At 43.8% G+C, this 20,722-nt stretch overlaps 2 protein-coding genes across 5 annotated transcripts in view; one reads left to right on the forward strand and one right to left on the reverse strand.

Moving 5' to 3' along the window:
- Positions 1-1,949: 1,949 nt before the first annotated feature.
- Positions 1,950-13,190, forward strand: Spf45 (splicing factor 45). The gene is made up of 10 exons (XM_077640600.1): positions 1,950-2,382; positions 3,412-3,485; positions 4,972-5,085; positions 6,154-6,296; positions 7,249-7,331; positions 7,792-7,882; positions 9,904-10,058; positions 10,556-10,686; positions 11,871-12,042; positions 13,024-13,190. Exons 1-10 carry the CDS (start codon positions 2,313-2,315, stop codon positions 13,119-13,121), a joined length of 1,131 nt encoding a protein of 376 aa, XP_077496726.1. The 5' UTR covers positions 1,950-2,312; the 3' UTR covers positions 13,122-13,190.
- A 2,813-nt stretch (positions 13,191-16,003) lies between these two features.
- The window catches only part of E(z) (histone-lysine N-methyltransferase E(z)), a 37,463-nt gene continuing 32,744 nt past the window's right edge, over positions 16,004-20,722 (reverse strand). For all 4 annotated transcript variants that reach the window (XM_077640599.1, XM_077640597.1, XM_077640598.1 and 1 more), the window contains one exon: positions 16,004-16,447. In XM_077640599.1, coding sequence (XP_077496725.1) covers positions 16,387-16,447 — 61 coding nt within the window. In that variant the 3' untranslated portion in view covers positions 16,004-16,386. The remainder of the gene's footprint in view (positions 16,448-20,722) is intronic.

Below are 20,722 nucleotides of genomic sequence, written 5' to 3' on the forward strand. Positions count from 1 at the left end.
GTACGTTCTGTACGCCCTGAAGAACTACGTCGAGGTGTTGCTCAACAAACGAAGATTTTTAGCAAAACCCCTGCAAGCTGCAGTCAACAATGCAGTTGATGCTATTGCAGAACATGGAGCATTGAAATGTGAGCTCACTTGCAGTGATCACCACGGCCAGCTTCTGAAACTCATCTGCACAAAGTTCTTCCGGCCTGGTTTTGTGAACTGCGTTATCAGTGACTGACAAGAACGACGTAGTGAAGCCGCTCACATTAAAGCCTCCATCTAAAAAGCTGTTAAAGTTGTGAAAACTTTTCTGCGCATGTATGTTATTCTAACTACGACCGTAAATTTTTTTCCGTTCACTCATCGCTCACAAAAATGCTTCCTTAATGTTTCTGCTTACATATTGGATCAGATACGACTTGTGCTGAGAATGCGTGTTTTGTACAAAGAAGCACACTAATAATTACCGTCGATAAAGCTGAAGACTGAGGAATTCATCTCGGTACTGCAGCAACGTTCGCTCTGTATGCCCGGCCGCCGCTTTCATAATTTCATTGATAAGCAGCTTTTATTAATGTACATGTGCACATGGCTTAAGAAAAACAACTTAGCACCTTAGCGATCGTGCCCGCACATGACTCTTACTAAAAGAAGAGGAGTATACACAGTAGCAGAAGCAGAATTGCGCGCCGCGTTTTACGCTGCGTGCAACTCCTGCTGCGTCGTCCAAGGCGTCGTCTGCTTGGATGGATGGATGGATGGATGGATGGATGGATGGATGGATGGATGGATGGATGGATGGATGGATGGATGGATGGATGGATGGATGGATGGATGGACGGACGGACGGACGGACGGACGGACAGACGGACGTATGGATGGATACACCTGAACCCTTTAAATCGGGCGGTGGCTCTAGCCACCTAGCCATGACTTGTGAAATTTTACTCCTGTCTTGCTTTTAGCCACCAATCATATAACCTTCGCTTGGTTACTTCTACCCGCTTAAAATCTACTTTCCCTTTACTATCCTTAAACCCCAATGCTTTGGGTAAATCAGCTCCGCTGCTTTCCACTGTAGGGTGAAGCCCTTTACAGAAAAGTATCAAGTGTTCAGCCGTTTCATCCTCCTCTCCGCACGCAATGCACAAAGTGTCTATCTCATGATACCTGACTCTATACGTCTTAGTCTGCAAAACTCCAGTCCTGGCCTCAAACAACAAAGAGCTTCCCCTACAATTATCACAGATATTTTCTTTGACAATTTCCTGTTTAAAGGTCCGGTATGTTCCCAGTGCCGATTTCGTCAGCATCCCTGTTTTCCACAGAGCTCTCTCTGTTTCTTTAACCTTTTTCTTAACCGATAATTGCTGATTTGCCCGCTTACTGCTGTCCAGATATTTGCTTGTCAATTTTCTAGTTCGCTTTCTCCATTTCGTGTCAACATTCTTTATATACAGGTATATGAAAACTTTCCTAGCCCACTGCTTTTCCTCCATCTTTCTCAATCGTTCCTAAAATGCTATCTTACTGCTAGCCTCTCTGCTCTCGAAAGACGCCCATCCCATATCACCTTGTACCCCCTGATTTGGTGTATTGCCATGTGCTCCCAAAGCTAACCTCCCTACTCCCCGTTGTTTAATTTCCAGCCTTGCTTGAACATCTGGCCTCATACACAGGACCGCATTACCGAAGGTCAGGCTAGGGATCATCACCCCTTTCCAGATCCCTCTTACCACCTCATACCTATTGTAATTCCACAGGGCTGCGCGCGCCACTCGTCGGCAGCTTCGCGTACGGCGTTCCCCGCGGTTATATCACTATACCGCGGTTGAGCGGCATAAAAAAATAGAGGCGGCTATGGTACTGCCTAGAGTCACTAAATAAAGTCTTTATTTAGTGACTCTAGTACTGCCTATTCTCTTACCGTGAAAATAACAATGCGCGATATTGTCACGGCTGACATCGAAATAGCAGCCAATATTGTGTACTGAATAACCGTGCGATGGAGTAATTACCGGCGTTTTGGAAATAGTAAAGTTCGCTGCAACTAGAAGGCGTTGTTAGTGTGTGGCTACGTATCTCCGAAAGAGCTAGGAGCGAACTTTCGCCGGCGTCTGTCGAGTCTACGTGAGAAGATACGGGATCGTTCTAGTGTGACTTGCGATCGGCGTGTTGACTGCAACGTAATGATGGAGGTTTTTTTACGCACCGTTTTTCTGGAGGTGTGAAAACGTGCCGGATCTGTGGTCGCACCAGCGAGACGCAAGTACCGAGAGCCCGACTGACTTTGTTTGCTCTTTCACTGAAGCACTCAGCTCAACATGTCTCTCTACGACGGACTCGGCTTGGACTCGAAGGACAAGGGCCACAAGGATCAGAAACCTGATCTAAGTGAGCAACGTTTCTGTTCTGCAGGGGAAAGAAAGTATACGTATATGAAAGCCACCTGTGCACCGTCAGGTGCGCAGTGCGTTGCTCGACTAATTGTACCAGGCCGTAGCTGTCCACTCCACAGCAACTTGAATGCCGCGCAAGAACCCGCAAAAGTAGTTTGCAAACACGCAAAAGTGTACGCCCGTATAAACAGTAATAAACGTTCGCGTTGCTACAATTATTGAAGTTTGTGAATAACGGTGAAGCTACACTTTCGTCGCGTTATCACACTTAGTGCACGCGAGCTGCAGTTTTACCCTGCCGAGCATTTCACCGAACTCGGATGTTCCAGACGTGAATTGATTGGTGCAGGCATTTTGTGTGACACTGTTTAGCACATGATACTGCCGAACACCTTAACTCTTACTGCCGCTGTATCTACTAGTGATCGGTTTTAACTTTGAGGGAAAGTCAACAAGTGTGAAACCTGAATTTAGGATAGTTCATTTTATTTTATTTACAAATACTGCAGGCAGCAGCACTGCCCAAGCAGGAGAGGGTTACATGTGTTGCAGTAACAATTCAGCAAACATATTTCATTGGAATATTCAACAATGATCAGGCTGGTCAACCAACCACCTGCTTATTGCGAAGCTGATTCAAATATTAGAGCCGTGCTACCTGTTACTGGCACCTGCTTTCATTGCTCTTTTTCCTTCTTTCCACTTTGTTTACCTTGAGGGCTAAGGTGTTTTTAAAGCACGCGTTACCCTATGTGGCACCAGTGTAGAAGGGCAGGCAATTCAAGTCTTCGCATAACTTGGAGCCACCTTTACAAGAACAACCAGAAACATGGAGTGTAAAAATGAGTTCATCGTGTACTTTGGACTGCTAATTCATATAATGAAATGTTTAAAGGGGAAATTCATGTCAATGATATTTTAAGCTGTCAACAGCTGAAATGACCTGAAGTTGGGCGTTACTAAGGCTAATTCTGGTCTTTGGAATGATGATGCACTAATCTGTTCCTTGTGCTATTTTCTTCAGCGGGATGGTCTTCGGGCATCAAGCTATTGCAATCGCAGCTGCAGCTCAAGAAGGCTGCCATGACACAACCAAGGGTAACTTTCTTGCATTCATTGTGGCCTCTGTGTACGGTCTCCTATTTGTTATGTAACTGTGGTACCTATCGATATGCCAGCTGCATGTCATGGTGTATTAGTGACCAAGGCACTCTTTTATTGCACTGGAGGTTGCAGGATTGCTTTCTGACTGCGGTGGCCACATTTATTTACAGGCAAAATGCGAAAGTGCCAATTTGTTGACATTTTTGTGCTTGTTAAAACACATTAAGCATTATAGTTATTCATAGCCCTCCAATATGACATCGCTCAGGGTGAATACAGCTTTAGCACATAAAATTCATTTAGAGTAATGGCAGATGCTTTGTCAGTTCACAAAAGTACTTACCATTGTCTTTTGGAATTTTGCTTGTCTTTACAGCATGGCAGAGCTTATAGGATACAAAAAATATTTTTAGACCAATGTCTTGTAAGCTAGCTCATTCTGCATTCACAACACCCTAACTAAAGAAATCCAACTGTTCATAGTAGTTAAAGGTGTCATTGTCAATCTGAGTAAACGCATGTGTTATTGTGTGGGTAATAGATGCTACTCGATGCATTCAGTAGCGCATAAAATGATGTGCTTTGTTGTTGAAGCTTTGCTTTTGTTTGTAATGAAGGAACGCTGAGAGCCAGTGTGCTTAACGACGCCACTCTGTAAAGAAATTTAACCTTTAAAAACTGCATGGTACTTTGGCACCTAATTCACTTATTTTATGCATGCAGACTCTCAAAGGCCCATTTTTGTGCACATATGGTGCATGTGATTTCAGGGAGGATAGACATTTGGGCTAGTTATTGTGGTGTCGTAGTGAATCTACCAGAGCGAAAGACAGGAAGGTGAAATGAGACAAAACAAGCGCTGACTTGTAACAGAAGTTTTTTGAAACAAACAGGGATTATATAGACAAGCCAAGCAACATCGTAAACCACTCAATCATCGAAAAGCACAACATGAGCATAAAATACACCATAGCACGAATCATTGATTGCCCCAAACGCTTCTCTGATCTAGATAGCCCAACTCATTGCATGTTAACGCGATGAACGGCTCGCTCACACATTCGTCACCTAGTCGTAAGATGTGGCTAGCCTCGATAATTTCTCGGTTAATCTGCAGTGAATGAACTGCCAAAATGTGCATTGCTGAAAGGAACGGCTAGTAACCTTCACATCCCCTACAATGCACAACCAAGTTAGAAATCTACCATTATCTAAAGATCTCTCATGCTTCTGTAATCGTACATTAATACGCCATCCAGTTTGACCCACATAATCCCGACTGCAAGGTAATGGTATTCGATAAACCACATTCATTTTGCAAGGCACGTATACTTCATTTGTGAGTCAGCACTTCTTTTTTCTCCTCTTACGTCCTCGTCTTCCGCGCTGGTAGATTCACTATGATTTCAGGGGATTGGAACCTTTCTTTTGACCTAAGATTTTCTTCGACATTGTGAAATGCATTCCTTGTGTTGTGCAGCGGGATGTTGGTCGCAAGGGTAGTGCCATCATGGCCCCTGTGATGGACCTGAAGTCCAGGAGGGACGAGCCAGATGAGATGCCGCCTCCACCGGCCATCTTTGCCCAGGCCAGGGTCTGTGCCAGCATCTATGGTTTGCTTTATGTGCCCTTCTTGACATACTTGCACCAGACAGGCAGCAACTATCCCAGATGTTTAGAAGAGCTGTGCATTTGTAGGTCAATGGTTAATGGTATGTCAGGGTGAGTTTTGGGATGGTAATAGATCTCAAAAACAGACAGGATATACTTGCCTCATGTCTGTTTTATCTGTTTTTGAGCACTGTTATTGCATCAAGATGTTTGATCACCATCTAGTGCAGACCTTTTCACTTGTTGCAACATGTCACTGCCCAAACACAGTCCTTTTGTATACAGCCAAACTCTGTACCCGTGCTAACATTTGAGAAGATAGGAACATGTGTAAAGAGATTTCATACTCTTCCTGGCGAGCCACTTTATTCAGGTACAAGTTCATGCTGTCATAAGGTTTTTGGTTTTGTGCATAGCATCACTGGAAACCTGCAAGTTCATAGAGGCATGTATTGCTATTGGTGCTACTGCAGCTATCACTTTTGAAAAATAGCAAGTGGCTGCTAGCTGTGCTGGCAGAAATGCTGCTTCAGGTGTGTGGCAGCACATCTGCTTTTTTTTAATGTCCCAGAGCATTTCATGTTCATGACAGTTTTTCACAGAATACTGGACCATTGTAACCATGTAACTAATTAGTTTTTCACATGCTGAATGCTGTGAGAAATTTAAAGAAGAATATTTAAGAACTAGAACAGTTTTTCTTTCCTTTTAGACATTGCATTTTCATATTTTAATAAGAACATGCAATGCCAAAATTACTTTTGCTTGTTTTTGTTTATTCAGGAGGATTAGATTAAATGTGAAGTTATCTGTTATCAAAAGCACACCTTTGGTCTGTGTTCTTAATGCATTTATCATTATATCAAGTGTTATCTACTGTTGCCAAAAAGGGGATGGGAAGGTATCCTGTGTGTTTTTTTTTCTTCTAAATTAAAATGAATAAATCTGTGAATGAACCTGATAAAGATAAACAGATGTAAGCATTCAGAACAGAAACAGAGGTCTTGACATCCTGGGCATGGGTTACCACTGACTGCTGCGCGGTTTGCAGGAAGGTCCCAACACGGCTTCTCTGTTGGGTGGCGATTGGGACGTCCGGTTGGAGTACGACCCTCTCTGGCCCAACGACTATGAGAAGCTGACGAAAGAACGACGGGAGCGAAAGGAAAAGGAGGACCGCAAGCATGACGACAGGCACGTGCAGTTCTGTTTCTACCTGCTGTGCAGTGCTGGAGTCCTTAAATATGTGTTGGGTGTCTTAAGTACTACGAGCAGCTGTTGTCTCTGATGGTGCAATGCAGCAAGCTTACCAACACTAAAAATAAAAAGAAAATACTAATGATGGAACAGAGACTAGAGTTTTTGCGCTTCATGTCACAATGTCTTGCAATAGCGTGGAAGCCACCCAAGACATTAGGGGATGGAGCATGCAGGTATTTTCAGGGTCTGGCTATACTGCAAGAGAGTGGGAATTTGGTTGATGATAGAGCAGTGAGCTATGAAAAGGAAAATGATAGGTGTAGACGAAAGGGTGCAGAGTGGTTCAGGGAACAAATGTGAGTTAATGACATCCTAGTTGAAATATAGAAGAAACGGTCATGGGCAGGGTGTGCAGTGCGAAGGCGGGATAACTGATGGTTGTTAACGGTAACCGAGTGGATACCAAGAGAAGGCAAGCGTAGCTGGGGGTGACAGAGTCAGGCAGGCAGGTAAGATCAGGAAGTTTGGGGGGGGGTGGGGGGGGGGGGGGGGTAGTTTGTGCAGCTTGTACAGGACAGGGTGAGTTATTGGAGCGGCCTCCATCTTGCAGTTGAAAGTTAAAATCCTGCTGATGATGATACAGCAAGCATGTATAAGTAAAGAGACCCCATTGCAATGACTATGAACAGCAACCAAGTTGTCGTATTGGAAGGTAGTGGCTGTGGATGCAAGAAGTGTGCAGAGTAGGTTTCCACTCTCACTGCTACTGGATTTCGCGTGCATGAAAATATAGGTCCAAGCTGCCCAAGGTGTTTGCAACACCTTCACAGAGATTCCATCTTCCACATGTTCTTGCTTTGTGGTCTAGATGTATTGCCTTTTGTCTGTCTGTTTCTGTGTATGAAGAGTTCACGTGCTTGATATATCCGCATGCTGCCTCCACCAGGAAACGACGAGAGAAAAGCGACCGTGACCGTGACAAGGAGCGCCCCCCAGCGGAAGACAGTTCACCACCGAGACCTCCTAGAGGTGGGCTTGCTAAATAAGAAATAATAGTGTTGTCATGCAGATAGCCACATGATTACAGCCATAGAAGCACCTGAAAACAATGAGGAAAAAATGCATGGGGCCTTGCTGAGTGGCTTTCTTAGTACTACTATCATTTACCAGTACGTGTGCATGAATATGCACCCAAATGAGTGGCAGCTTGGGCTTCAGAGCGATAAACTTTTTGTAAGACAGAGCACTTGTTGCAGCGATTTAGTTGAGTGCAGTTAGTTTCTGTCTGCTAATGCTTCCACTGAATGCTAAAGCAAGGTAGCAGAATTCTTCAATTTGTGTCCCTAAGATTTATTTGTTTAAATATGGAGCCTAACATATTACTTTTCTCGAGCAGTGTTTAATGAAGTGACTCATTGCTTGGCTTAGTCGATACCGCCGATTGACTTGCGATATTGAATCTCACTGTTCTTCTTTGGTGGTGTGCTAGGCTCAACGGGGGCAGCCATTGCACCACCGCCCTCGCTAGTGCAAGACATTGGGGGCCGAGATGACCCGGGTGGTCCCAGAGCTGGCCTTGGGTGAGTATCTGAAAACTGCAAGCTGTTGGTTGCGGTGAAGCGGCTGTGAAAGGCTTTGTCTTAAAATGCATAAGAGAAGCAGCAATGAAACAATTTTCCCTCCTGTTATTGTGCTCTGTACAATTTCTGCATCTATTGCAGGAGTTTTTATAAGAATCATGTGGTACAGAATCAGATTTAAGGTACTTATATTGTGTGTTGGCTGCACTCTGAGAAGTGCAGCTTGCAGACGTGGGACCTGTTATTGTTTCGGAATTGGGAATTTATCAAACATTATTTCAAGAAGGGCTATTTTTTTTTATAATTTTCTGCAAATGTATTGAAGGCCTGAATGCAGGTTGATGTCAGTTTCTGCACATTTAATGCAGCAAAGATTTCATCCCCATTTGTGAAGCTGCTATGCAATGAGAGCATATCTGTGCACTGACCATGTTCTTAAGTAACTACAGCCAGGTCCTAGCATAGGCCACAAGGACTTGGGATCTACGTGATGTGAATCAGGAAGAGTGCTTGTTTTAAGCACTCTACTAGCCCAAATGCACCTTTGCGACGTCGAACCTCACATACAGGCACATTATGCGTCTCTATGCTGCGTATCCAATGCAGGTGCACAATCATCACGTTATCCATCTGATATTGCTCAAGAAAATAAGAAATCATAGGTGACATCACATTTTCTATCATTAGAATCGTAAATCTGCTGCAGCAGTCACAGCAAAAGTGACTCGTTAGCATTGACCCTGAAATTTCTACACAATGTAACCTGGGATGTTCAGCATGTTTATATTTGAAGTATCCTGCAATGCTTTCAAGTTTACATTATGGATATATGGGAGAGTGGTGAAAAGCGCGAGCGTTGCCCTCGTTGTATATGTAGATCCTGCTTTTGTCACTTTGCTATGAGTACAGCGCATTTAGTCGGGAGCAGCAATTATGAACACTTGCAGCTGCAGCAGATTGACAATACTAAAGATATAGAAATTGTGATGTCACCTATGATTTCTCATTTTCTTGAGCGATATCAGATGGATAGCGTGACGATTGTGCACGTGCATGCGATACGCAACAGAGACGCATAATGTGCCTGTATGCGAGGTTCGACGTCACAAAGCTGCATTTGGGTTAGTGGAGTGCTCTGCATTCATTTTGACCAGCTGGGGTTCTTAGATGCGCAACTAACCTCACACAGCGCATGGGAATGGTGGAGTTCCACCTCCACTGAAATGCAGCCGCTATGGCTGGGATTTGATCTTGTGGCCCTGGACTGAGTTTGCAGAAAGCAATGGTTCTCTACAGACTGTTCCGCAATTAAATGTGCGCCGTAGAATGCTCTTCACAGCTAAACCGGTTAATTGTTTGAGCTCAAATTTCGCACAGAAATGGTGTGTGGTCGACAGAATTGTTTTATACCACATTTCTTAGGAGTACTTGCCTGAATCATTAAGGAGTCGGATATTCGCATTGTCTGCGGTGACGACGAAATGAAACAGGCTGCTCTCTCTGCGATTGCACCGGTGCACCATCTCATTGGTCGACCATTGAGATTAGGCATAGGAGGGGGTTCTTTTGCGGCAGGTTTAAAGACTCTTCAGCAACTGCTTTATCAATGATCACAAAAAGCTTATTTCGCCCAAAACTACACCAAGTTTGAAGTCTTTCATGGTACAGCATCCTCAAACTTCCCTCAATACACTCCCGCACCTCCTTTGCCGAATCTCTACGGCTGACAAATGAAATGGCGCCACCGGTGTGATCACTGAGAAAGCGGCCTTTTTATTTCGTCGTCGCCGCAGACAATGAGGATATCCTAATTTTTCTTATTGATTCAGGTAAGTACCCCAAACAGATGTGGTATAAAATGCTTACCAAATGCCATGTCTGTGCGATATTTGAGCTTGAACAGTTCACCGGTTTAGCAGTGAGGTGCATTCTATGGCGCACGTTTAATTGGCGAACACGCTGTATATCAGCTTCGTTGGATTCTGCCAGAAATTCTGTTGCACGTTGCGGTGTGAACACAGGTCTGGCTCGGTGGCCCAACGCATCATGGCCCGCTATGGCTACAAGCAGGGCCAGGGCCTGGGCAAGCAGGAGCAGGGCATGAGCCAGGCGTTGCAGGTGGAGAAGACCAGCAAGCGGGGTGGAAAAATCATCCACGAGAAGGATATCGCCAAAGGTACGCAGGTGGTGGACGGTAGCAGGTGCATCTGACTGGTGCACAAACTCGTACCAACACCACCCTGTACTGCTCGCACTAGTAGGACACTGTGCACTCGCAGCTGCTTGTGCACAAAGGCATGTCTGTGTGATTTAGCCTTTGTTGCACTTGCAAAAACAAAACAAAAATAATTATACAGTATGATATACACGGTCAAAAACATCTCATCACAAGGCAAAGAAAATATTGCTTGCATGCAGTAAACAGTTGAGTGAAGAGTTCATCCTTATGTTGTGTGTCCTCACTTGTGCACGTCATTTTTCATGCTACAGTTATGTTTGGAAAAAACATTCTCTAAAGCAGTGAAAGTCTACATAGGTCATCAGAATGGGCAACCGAGGGGTAATGGACACTTGAGGTGTGATCATGGGACAGTGACCACGTTGTGGGGTGGTGTTTCGAATGGGCAGAGCATGCCTTCATGCATTTGGCAACCCTCTTGCTGTTGTCTGCAGAACCTCCCCCTCCCCTGGTGGCTCCTCTGGGTCCTCCTCCCCCCATGGCACCACCACCGAGCTTGCAGCAGCAGCAAAATGAATCCATCACCGACATGATGCGCAACCCATCCAAAGTGGTCCTTTTGAGGGTAAGGATTGGGCTGCCATTTACAGACTTCCCTGCGAAAGTCTAGTGCATGGTGTTTAAATGCCGTATATTTCCACATATAACTCATCGACCCCCAACTTGCAACTCTCGACCAAAAAAAAAAAAAAAAGGCGTCGCCGATGAGTAGACACGATGTGGTACGGCATCATGCGGCATCTGAAAGCAAAAGCGCGCAACCATGCAATCACAAGGCTAGTAGTCATACGCAAGTGCAGATCAAAAGCAGTGAAACGGCACCCCATCCTGATTTCCGTACCTGCTTGCGGCCAGCTGACTAATGGCAAGCCGAACTGCCAATGGTCTGTAGTTACGGATTCCGGTGCTATGTGCATTCTGGACATTACTGGAAGTTTGCTTTCGCACTGTCTATCGCTTGTCCAGGAAGGTGACTGCCAGCGTGATTTTTGTGGTAGAACTGATCTGGACATGAATTTTTTTAACACATGGAGCTCCATGCATCCTGGCGGGAACAGGCACCGGCACAATCACGTTTCACCCGCGACTCTGGCCCCGCAAATAGATGGGCTCCGCATATAGGTCGACACCCCAATTTCAGATAGTCATTTTTGGAAAAAAACGTTGAGTTATACGCGACCATATATGATACACAAACTACCAGGAACAGGCACAGACACAAGTGTCCTGAATCCATGTACCTGTCTGCTCCTGCTGGTCTTATTTATAATTCCTCTTTACTATCTTATAATGGCAATGTTGGCCTGGCTCATTTCAACCTATACCCACGGTTCAATAAGTATTCGTATTTCACGCACGGTGCGACTACTGGTGTTTGTCCACTGCATGTGTGGCACATTGATTTTTCTCGGGCAACACCCATGGCCTCCTAGATTCCAAGATAAGCATTGTTCTTCCTTTAGTAGGCCACTTATAATGGCACTCTCTTCACCTTGTATTTTCCTTCGTGGAAACTGTGAGCTTTTTTCTTCTTGCTTCCTGAATTGGATGCCAGAACTGCTGGCGTCAGTCAGATTTGTGTATACAGCTAAGAGAAACAAATTGAATTGCTCATAATGGCTGTTTCCCTCCAGTGATTGTAAAGTTTTTGAACACCTGGGTGCGTATCAATCTGTGTAGCTTGTGATATGGTATACCTGCTGTGTGCATCTCTTCTGCCAGCTGTTGTGTTCGCACTGTTCTCTGCAGAATATGGTGGGACCGGGAGAGGTTGACGATGACCTTGAGCCAGAGACAAAAGAAGAGTGCTCCAAGTATGGGGAAGTGGTGCGCTGCCTCATCTATGAAATTCCAGGCGTTGCCGATGAAGAGGCCGTGCGCATCTTTATCGAGTTCAAAAGCATGGCATCCGCCATCAAAGGTTGGCTAATCTCCTTGGCTCTTAAGAAACAGTGTAGACCCATTGTAGAGATTCAGAATGGCAGCCCAGTGTCGCATGGCCTTAATTTCATGGTGCCGTGGCAGCAGTTCAATGAGATTACACATTCAGTGGAATCTCTTCGAACTCGCCTAGTTCTTGGTCCAGTCATCGTCAAGTGTTCTAAAAAGACTCCCCTTTAGTGAGTGTGGTCCAGTACACCTAGCATCACATCATGATCGATGATAAGGGCAGAAAGGCTGGGCCCGAATTTAATTAGCTCCACATAATCAAAAAAATTTTTGGTCACCTTCGCATTCAAATAATCGATGGTTTGCTTTGCAGTCAGTTCAGAACCTTTCAGCTACTTGTTTGTGTGATGTAGTGAGACAAAAAATTTTATAGCAGCTGAAATTTACTATGCATTTTCAAATCATAATGTTCGGGGAATTGTAGACATTGCTATAGTTTGAAAAGGCAGCCACAAACAACCATACACTGTGCCGCCGCGGTGGCTCGGTGGTTAGGCACTCGGCAGCTGACCCGAAAGACGCGGTTCGATGCCGGCTGCGGTGGTCGAATTTTGATGGAGGCGAAATTCCAGAGGTCTGTGTACTGTGCGATGTCAGTGCACGTTAAAGAACCCCAGTTGGTTGAAATTTCTGGAGCCCTTCACTACGCGTCCGTCATAGCCTGAATCGCTTTGGGATGTTAAACCCCCATAAACCATAAACTCCAAACAACCATATGTTCATTAGTAGCAGAAGCTCATTTCTGGACTTCTAGAAAAAGAATAAACTGTTTTAACTTAGTCTCTTGTAATTGTGCTGTATTCCCCCCAAAATACTAATGACTTTGTGTCTATGCATTGCATTTGTATATTATTATGTTTCATAACAAAGTTCTAGACCTGTCTTGAAAAAAAAAAAGAAAGAAAATGTTGTTTTATAGAGTTCTTTTCATGCCCCTTGGTTTTCTTTCCAGCTGTCGTTGACACCAATGGCCGTTACTTTGGTGGCCGCATCGTCAAGGCATCCTTCTATGACCATGACAAGTTCAAGCGCCTTGAATTAGCAGAGTGATTCATCACCTGGGCCTTTTTGGCTGTACATATCTGTGGCATCAGTAAAAATGTCATTTCATCAACTTACTCCGTTTTAAGCACTCAGTGAGATGGCGTGCCTTCTGAAGGCAGTGCACTGTTTGAGGTAGTCCTCGAGCAGCACTCTCATGCAGTGTTGATGAGCTCACAAATATTTTCAATAGGAATGTACAAATATTGAAATTTTCGAATACAAATTGAATACAAAGGAATAATGCCTTTGAATATCGAATATATCTGTTCAGTACAAAAAAAATTAAGAAAATGATAAACAAGCATATGGTGCCCTTACGTTTTTCAAAATAGTCTATGGTCTTTGCAAATGAAATAAAACTAGAATGCCTCAGCCCCATATAATAAGCATGATGTGCACAGAAATGTATATACTACTTAATTAGACAGCATAACAGTACCCAGCCTGAAATGTGGTCATGCAAAACGAAATCCATGAAATGACAAGACGCAACAAAAAATAACGATGGCTTGTAAAACTTCATTAATTCGGAGTTCAAGGAACTGGAAGAAATGCCCTGGTTATCCTAAGGTCGCTTTATAATATGCCCAGCTTCCCCAGAAAAAAAAAAAAAAAAATAACTGCCGAAAATGCGGTGAAGCTCTATGAGGTGGCTCCACCACGCAAACACGAGTTAGCCCGTGACGAGCGCACAGTACGTGTTGGAAGAACAACGCGCGCGAAAGCGAGGCGAACACACATTGGCGTTGGAACGGCGAGGCTGCTTCTAAAAAGGAAAAAGAAATGATCAGCGACGCGCCAGTCGGTCTCCGAAAGCAGCATGGTGCTGGGTTCGGATGATCGTCGAATGCGCGGGCTGACAGCTACCGTCGCCGCGGGCTAGTGGCGAAGCTCGGAAACCGAAGCTATGCGCGCAGGCTATATTTTGGCCCAATGACAGGGGTCCTCCTGTCAACGTCACGCCTGCCGTTACACCCACTCAAGAGGTGCACGAGTTACAATGCACCATGCAACAGGCAGGATTTTTACAGGACTGCTTGCCCTGTTGAGACACCTCAGCTCACCCCTTCGGGAGCCTCGCGCGAAATTTCCAAGTAGGCTTTCCCGCATACAGTAGACAAAACGAGATGGCGGAGGTCACCCTTGCCGAGTTATGAAGGCGACAGGACGAAAGCCATGGGTGTGGCCATTAAGTACGTAACATACCACGGAAGGATTAAAAAAAGGTGCGCATTCGCATTGCGATTGTTCGAAGCTGGTCGTCGGCCATCTTGTTTGCAGCACGTGTGATATGTGGGAAAGCCCAATTGCGGAATTTCGCACGAGGTCAAGTCTAGTGGCATCGGCATGTGATCAGTCCACGCGTTAAACAACGGCGAAGGAAGGGAACACGACCATTGTATTGTTTTCCTGGAACTTTCGACTCGATTGTCGGATAATTTGCCCAGGTACTGTGGTTTTGCCACGGTTGAATTTATGAAAATCTGCGCGGTATGCAATCGCTGTCGAGTATTCGGGAATTTTCAAATATTCAGAAATTCTCAAATATCAATTTCTCGAATGTGAATACGAATGAAATATCAAGCATATTCGATTCATATTCTAAATTTCTAATATTTGCACACCCCTATTTTTCAGGTAATTGTTGTGTAACTGCTGATCGCTTTTCTGTTTTCATTCACACAACACGAAGACGAACACGGGCAAGAGGGGAGACACCACAAAGCGCCGGTGGTGGCTGCTGCACATAGGCGCTGTATCGTATATGTATACGCTGTGCGCAGCAATAAACGTTGTTGAAGTCAGCGCTTTGTGCTGTCTCCCTTCCTGTCCGTGCTTGTCTTGGCGCTGTGTGAATGAAAGCATGAAATACCAACTCACCCAGCAAACTGATTTTGAGCACTTTTCTGTAACACGAAGTTTCCCAAATCGGGTACAGAACTTAACATTTCCATACGTGCTCTCTAAAGCTCGCCAAACACTCATGGAAGCACTTTCTGCCTTCATTTCGCCACTCCAATGCTGACCATACACTTCTGCTGTGAAAATGAACTACGCCATTGCCAGCTGAAGCCGGCTGTCATTTTTTACTACAGGTGGTTGGTAACTGACTTACACATTTATTGAGAGACTGTGAATTTGTATGCCTTTCATGAAATGCATGCAAAGGTGCAACACCAATGGCCAGTTCCTCAGCACTGTATTAAAGCCTGGCCCTATTAACATCTAAAAGGTTAGGAACCATTGCCCAGAACATAGTCCTCTGTTTCATATCTAAGTTCGGCTTGGTTTATGAAAAATGGCGAGTGTTTGACAAGGGCAGTAGTCTCTGTCGGAGCAATGACAATCGCCTCTTCTGGCGTAGCATATCATAAGCACCACTTTCTGAAGGAAAGGAGTTGTGAATGCACTGTACAGATTTTGGAACACATACCAAGACAGCTGCAACCCATTTATACGACAAGGAAGATGCATCGTGCATGACGTCACAGTGCCATTACTACATCTGTGTTGCACCAAGGTTTCCAACTTACTAAATGTGCCTCATAGGTTTGCTCCAGAACTTGACTTTTGTGTGTCTTTGCCATAAAAGAATCATAAACAATCTACTTATGTGTTCGCTTCATCTTATACAATGCAGTTTGTCAAGACATATCTGCAACGCTCTGTTTCATGTCCGGTTACCACAGTCATAGTCCTACCAAATCAGTGTTTCTGGAGATAATTAAAATGACGAGATGCCATAACTTCGTTCTACTCCTGATCTCGGCAATCCTTCTGGGTGTGCAGTGCAAGGTGAAGAGACAATGTGCAGGCAAATTTCAGTGACCACGATAGGGCTTTGCAATTCTCCTGGCTGCCTTTTCCACTCTCCCATAGCAGTGATGTAAATGATGACCAGTGCATTTATTGTACGACGAAATGGTGGCAGCGTTGCATACAGCCTAGAGGAAACGCACGAATACATACAAAGCTCAAGGGTTACAAAATCGGTGGCCGTTGTCACTGCTCCAGAGTGCAAACATTAGTCCACTTCACAAATACTTGATAAGCACGGTTAGTACAGCTATTTACACTAAACAAAGAGAATAATGAGAGGCTTTGTAGACAAATGAAGGAACGAAGGTAACAGTCAGTTATGCAGTGGAAAGTATGATGATTCCTTCTTTGTGCATTGTAAACAAGATGGAAAAAAAATATTCACGCAACATTTCTACTGTGGATCCTTACATCACTACTCTTTGGGATCTAAAACACCAGGACCAGATAGTTACAAAAATTCCAATTCTCGTTCAATGCCAACAAACTTCAGCTGCTCTGTAGGTCCGTATCTGTAAAGAAAGAGCAACCATTCCAGTGTTAGAAGTGCACAAATTGTTCCAAAACACCTTTTATCTATATTTTTTTTCTCGTAAACATAAATGAAGCAAAATTAAATGCGAATATCACACACAAGACAACCAGCACAATTGGAACTTACAAGTCCCTGAACTCACAAGGACTTAAAGGTAGTCCTCAATAGATACAGTAGATCACAGCCAAAGCATTTAAACCGCTTTACCTCTACTGTTATAATTTTATTTATCATATAAGCATGATACCTTACAAGATAGCAGGCATGTGCGAATAGTGGTTTCTTGGTTTGAAGCAAATATAGTAACTTTCTTCAAATAATTTCGAAGCAAATATTTCAAATAATTCTGGCACACAAGAGAGGTTGAACGGCACAATAGGCACTTTCAAAATCTTGTATTTTTCTAACACACACGGCCACTACACTAAAAAGAAAGGTAGAATGCATTGAAGCCTTGTCACACTCATTGAGGCTGTGTCGACGTCCTGCAAGAATGGCCATTGGAAATTGGGAGAGTCGACCTACAAGTGGAGCTGACGTATCTGCGGGGTGCGAGATTTGTATGACTGCTGGTCTTTAAGGTGGGCTTGAAGGTGAACTTAATTTTTTGGGCGTACAGTGATGAAATTTGGCAGCCTTTTTATGAAGTACACTAAATTACTGAATACAAAAATTTCACTGACATATCTTAAGCAGTTTTGACATTATAAATTTTTATGTACTTCATCACTATAGCACACTTGCAGAAAGCCTGACGTGACACGAAACATGGTAGGAGCCAGCAGTGGCTTTTAAATTTTAGCAAAAGGAACAGTTCATGCAGTTCTCCAAGCATTTTTATCAGCTTGATCTTTTTCTCTACAGAAAATATATAAATGCTTGCATAATGCACTCATTGCTGTCACGTCAAAGTAGTTGTAGAGTAAATAAATAGAAGTAATTAAAAAAAAAGGAACGTCGCTGCATAAAGAATTTATGAAGAAACACAATGCAACAAATTGCATGAAAATCCGTAAAGCCATTGCGATGCTACACACTCTTCAAGCAGGGAAATCGGGCCAGAAAACACTTTTAAGAAAACTGGCATTAAAGTTGCACAAGCAGCCACATTTTTGCTACATATGGTCACAAAAACATTTTTTAAAGTCACTTCTAAGCTGTTTCTTGCAGACAATTTGTTGGGATGTGATTAAAAAGGCCTTACAAATGCCAAATCTCATGTTTTCTGAAATTTGGTTTTTTCCGAGATTTTTGTGATTTAAACCCTGCAACCCCCCTCCACTACAGGGGCTCTGGAAGGGGCTCTCAATAAAGTTGCGGTATGCCCAGGATGTTAAAGGACTGCTTCACGGATATCCTCCAGCAAGAACTTTTGTATTGCGTTTTGTAGAAGCTGAGTTATCTATTGTCATATTTTGAATTTCTTTGTCTTCGCGCCTTTCCCTCTCCTCTCGCCACTTTTTGCACCCACTCGGACTCACCGTAGCTTCAAAGAGTAGGGCGCTGCCTCCTGGGTTATCACAGAACAATTCCTTCCTGATCTACCTTTTCCAATTTTGCTATAGTTCTACACTCTGCTTCTTTTCCATTGAATTTATTTATCTATTTATTCAGCATACCCCTAAAGGCCCTCCTTCGAGGGTATTACATAGGGGGAGGGGGTCAGTGTAAAAACATGTACAAGGAACATCATTAACAAGCAGAGGAACAATAAACAGGCTAGGTATAACGTGGAAAAAATAATTAAGCACCAGAGAGTAAATAAATAAGCAGGCGATAAAAACCAATATAATACAAATTATAGGTTTAAAGAAAAAGATTAGGCATAATGGAAATGAAAACTACAACAGTGTACGTATTAGGCAGAAGTAATCGCAAAAGTACAGCAACCGAGAAAAAAAAATTTTCGAATATTTCAAACATTTCAAATGCCAACGTCGCTGTGGATGAGAGCAAGAAATGTGGAGGAGTTAGGTTCAATGGCTACGTGCACTGGCAAATTGTTCCATTCTATGATAGTACACGGTATGAATGACTTTGCAAATGCAGACGAATGACATGCGATGCATTTAACTTTGTGCAGATGGTCAAGCCGCGGAAAGAAGGCTGATGGTGATTGGAAAAAATTGTGGTGAAGCAAAGGATGGTGATACAGTTTATGGAAAAGTGCTAGTTGTGATAGTTCACGGCGGTAAGACAAGTCTTCTAACTCTGTGCGGTTTCTTTAAGGCAGTGACGCCCATAGTATGTGAGTAGTCTGAAAAATAAAACGCAATTTTTACCAATTTTTGCCTTCCATGTTTTTAAACTGGTGTTTAATGCTCTTTCTTTCCCAGTCTTTGTGTCCTGCATACTTACTGGTTAGTTTCCTACTCTCTTTCCACCACTGTGAGTCGATGCTCTTTCTGTATAAGTATGTATTTAAATACCTTAGCTGCCCACCTGTTGGCGTCCAATTTCCTCACGCATTCTTAATATAATATTTTACTCGGCGCTCACCCAGCGTCACCCCGCGTCACAAAGTGGCACCCATCTCCACATGCCTCGTGCAAGCTCCCTTGGTACTGGCGCCGTCGAACTTGATTCGCAAATTGCACCGGAGATGAAGCCACCTGCAGTCAGCTCAGACTCGTTCCACGAATGTCGAGGGAGCCATGGGTCCTCCGATTAGAGACACAGCATAGCCACTTCCATGGGAAGCCACTGTGCATGCACAGATTGCCCTGAGGAGCCTACAAGACGCTGGCCAGCTGTTTGCACGCGTGCCCCGTCGAGACCAATCGGCGCGTGCACACTGGTGATGCGTGAAAGTGGACTGTGCTGTGCTAAATCTCTCTATTGATGCATGCTGCTGTGTCGGGACGCGAACAGGCGCCGCACTTCCGCCTGTTCATGTCTGTTTCCGCAAACAAGCACCGACCAGCTCTGGCATACGCGCGGGAGTGCAGGTGCGCGATGCGCGGAGTTGGGGCTGTGGGTGCTCGCGTCGGAGTGCCATCCCGGAGGTGGCATGCAGACCCAAAACCACATACAGAAAGAGTTCCATAAACATTATCTGCTCGAGACGAATACATTGAAATTTCGAATGCTAAATATTTAGATCAAATCAAATATTGAGAACTTCACTATTCAATCGAGTATTCGAAATTATTGAATATTCATACATGCCTACAATACAGCACTCAAAGCACAAAATAATGCAGCCAATAAATATGCACCAAGCAACCAAGAAAAACTTCTTCTTGCAATGAAAGGTCTTAGTCTACACACTGAATAAATTTTCTTTCCACAACTGTCTCCCTGGCGACATTTTATAGCAGGTTCCTTTGAAAGTTGTTTTCCATTAACGATAATCTGTAAGGTCAGTTCCATGGATCCAAACCTAATTCAAATCAATTCTTGCATTTGTGACCTCTACAAGAGCCCTGCAGTGAGCAAAATGTGAGCTCACTCCTTTAGGTAATTTTTAAATTAAAACCACACTAGGATAATTGGACAGTTTAACAAAATGCTGCAAGGACAAGGTTAAGCCACTTCTAATCAACCAGACACATGTATTCATAGGAAAAGCTCCAGTCTGTTGCGAGTAGTTTGAAATGTAGGATCATGGAGAACTTTACTAAAGCAAAACAAAAGCTTTATATCTCAAGGACAAGCCTCCTATCATTAAAGCAGATAGGCAGAGGAATGACAAACAAGAACGAAAGACTGAGAAACTGTCAACCAATTCTTGAAGAATGAAGCAGCTACAAATGTAGCCAATATGCGGATGATACATGATCCATCAGCATCATTTTCTAGGTGGTATTGTTACAGTTAAGTGTGCATTTCTGCTGAAATTACGGCAGGAACAGAACCTCTAGTTTATCAACCTCCATCCCAGGTTCACGTAGGTGCTTCTTGTGACCGCACAAGCACTGTATCTGAATCTAACACCATTTTTCTGAAACAATGAAAGTATGAAGCCCTATAAGCTGGCTTGGACACAAGAATAAAATGCGAATTGCAACTAACGTGTCATCAATGACATCCCTAGGCCAATATCAAAATTAGAGACCGAATAGAAGCAAATGCCAGGTGCTGAAGCACACAACATAAGACGGAAGGCATTCAGAACGACACCGGACAATGCAAACGTTTCTGTGAATTTAGCCCTTGTGATCAATGACACCCCTAGGCCAAAAGCAAAATTAGAGATTGAACAGAAGCAAATGCCAGGTGCTAAAGCAGATACCACAAGACAGAAAGAATT

The sequence above is a fragment of the Amblyomma americanum genome, chromosome 10, assembly GCF_052857255.1.
Source record: "Amblyomma americanum isolate KBUSLIRL-KWMA chromosome 10, ASM5285725v1, whole genome shotgun sequence".
Lineage (NCBI taxonomy): Eukaryota > Metazoa > Arthropoda > Arachnida > Ixodida > Ixodidae > Amblyomma > Amblyomma americanum.

Coding starts and splice junctions, on each gene's coding strand:
- Spf45 (XM_077640600.1), top strand. CDS start 2,313: ATGTCTCTCTACGACGGACTCGGCTTGGACTCGAAGGACAAGGGCCAC. Junction 6,297..7,248: donor GACCGCAAGCATGACGACAG/GCACGTGCAGTT, acceptor TGCCTCCACCAG/GAAACGACGAGAGAAAAGCG. Junction 12,043..13,023: donor CATGGCATCCGCCATCAAAG/GTTGGCTAATCT, acceptor TTTTCTTTCCAG/CTGTCGTTGACACCAATGGC.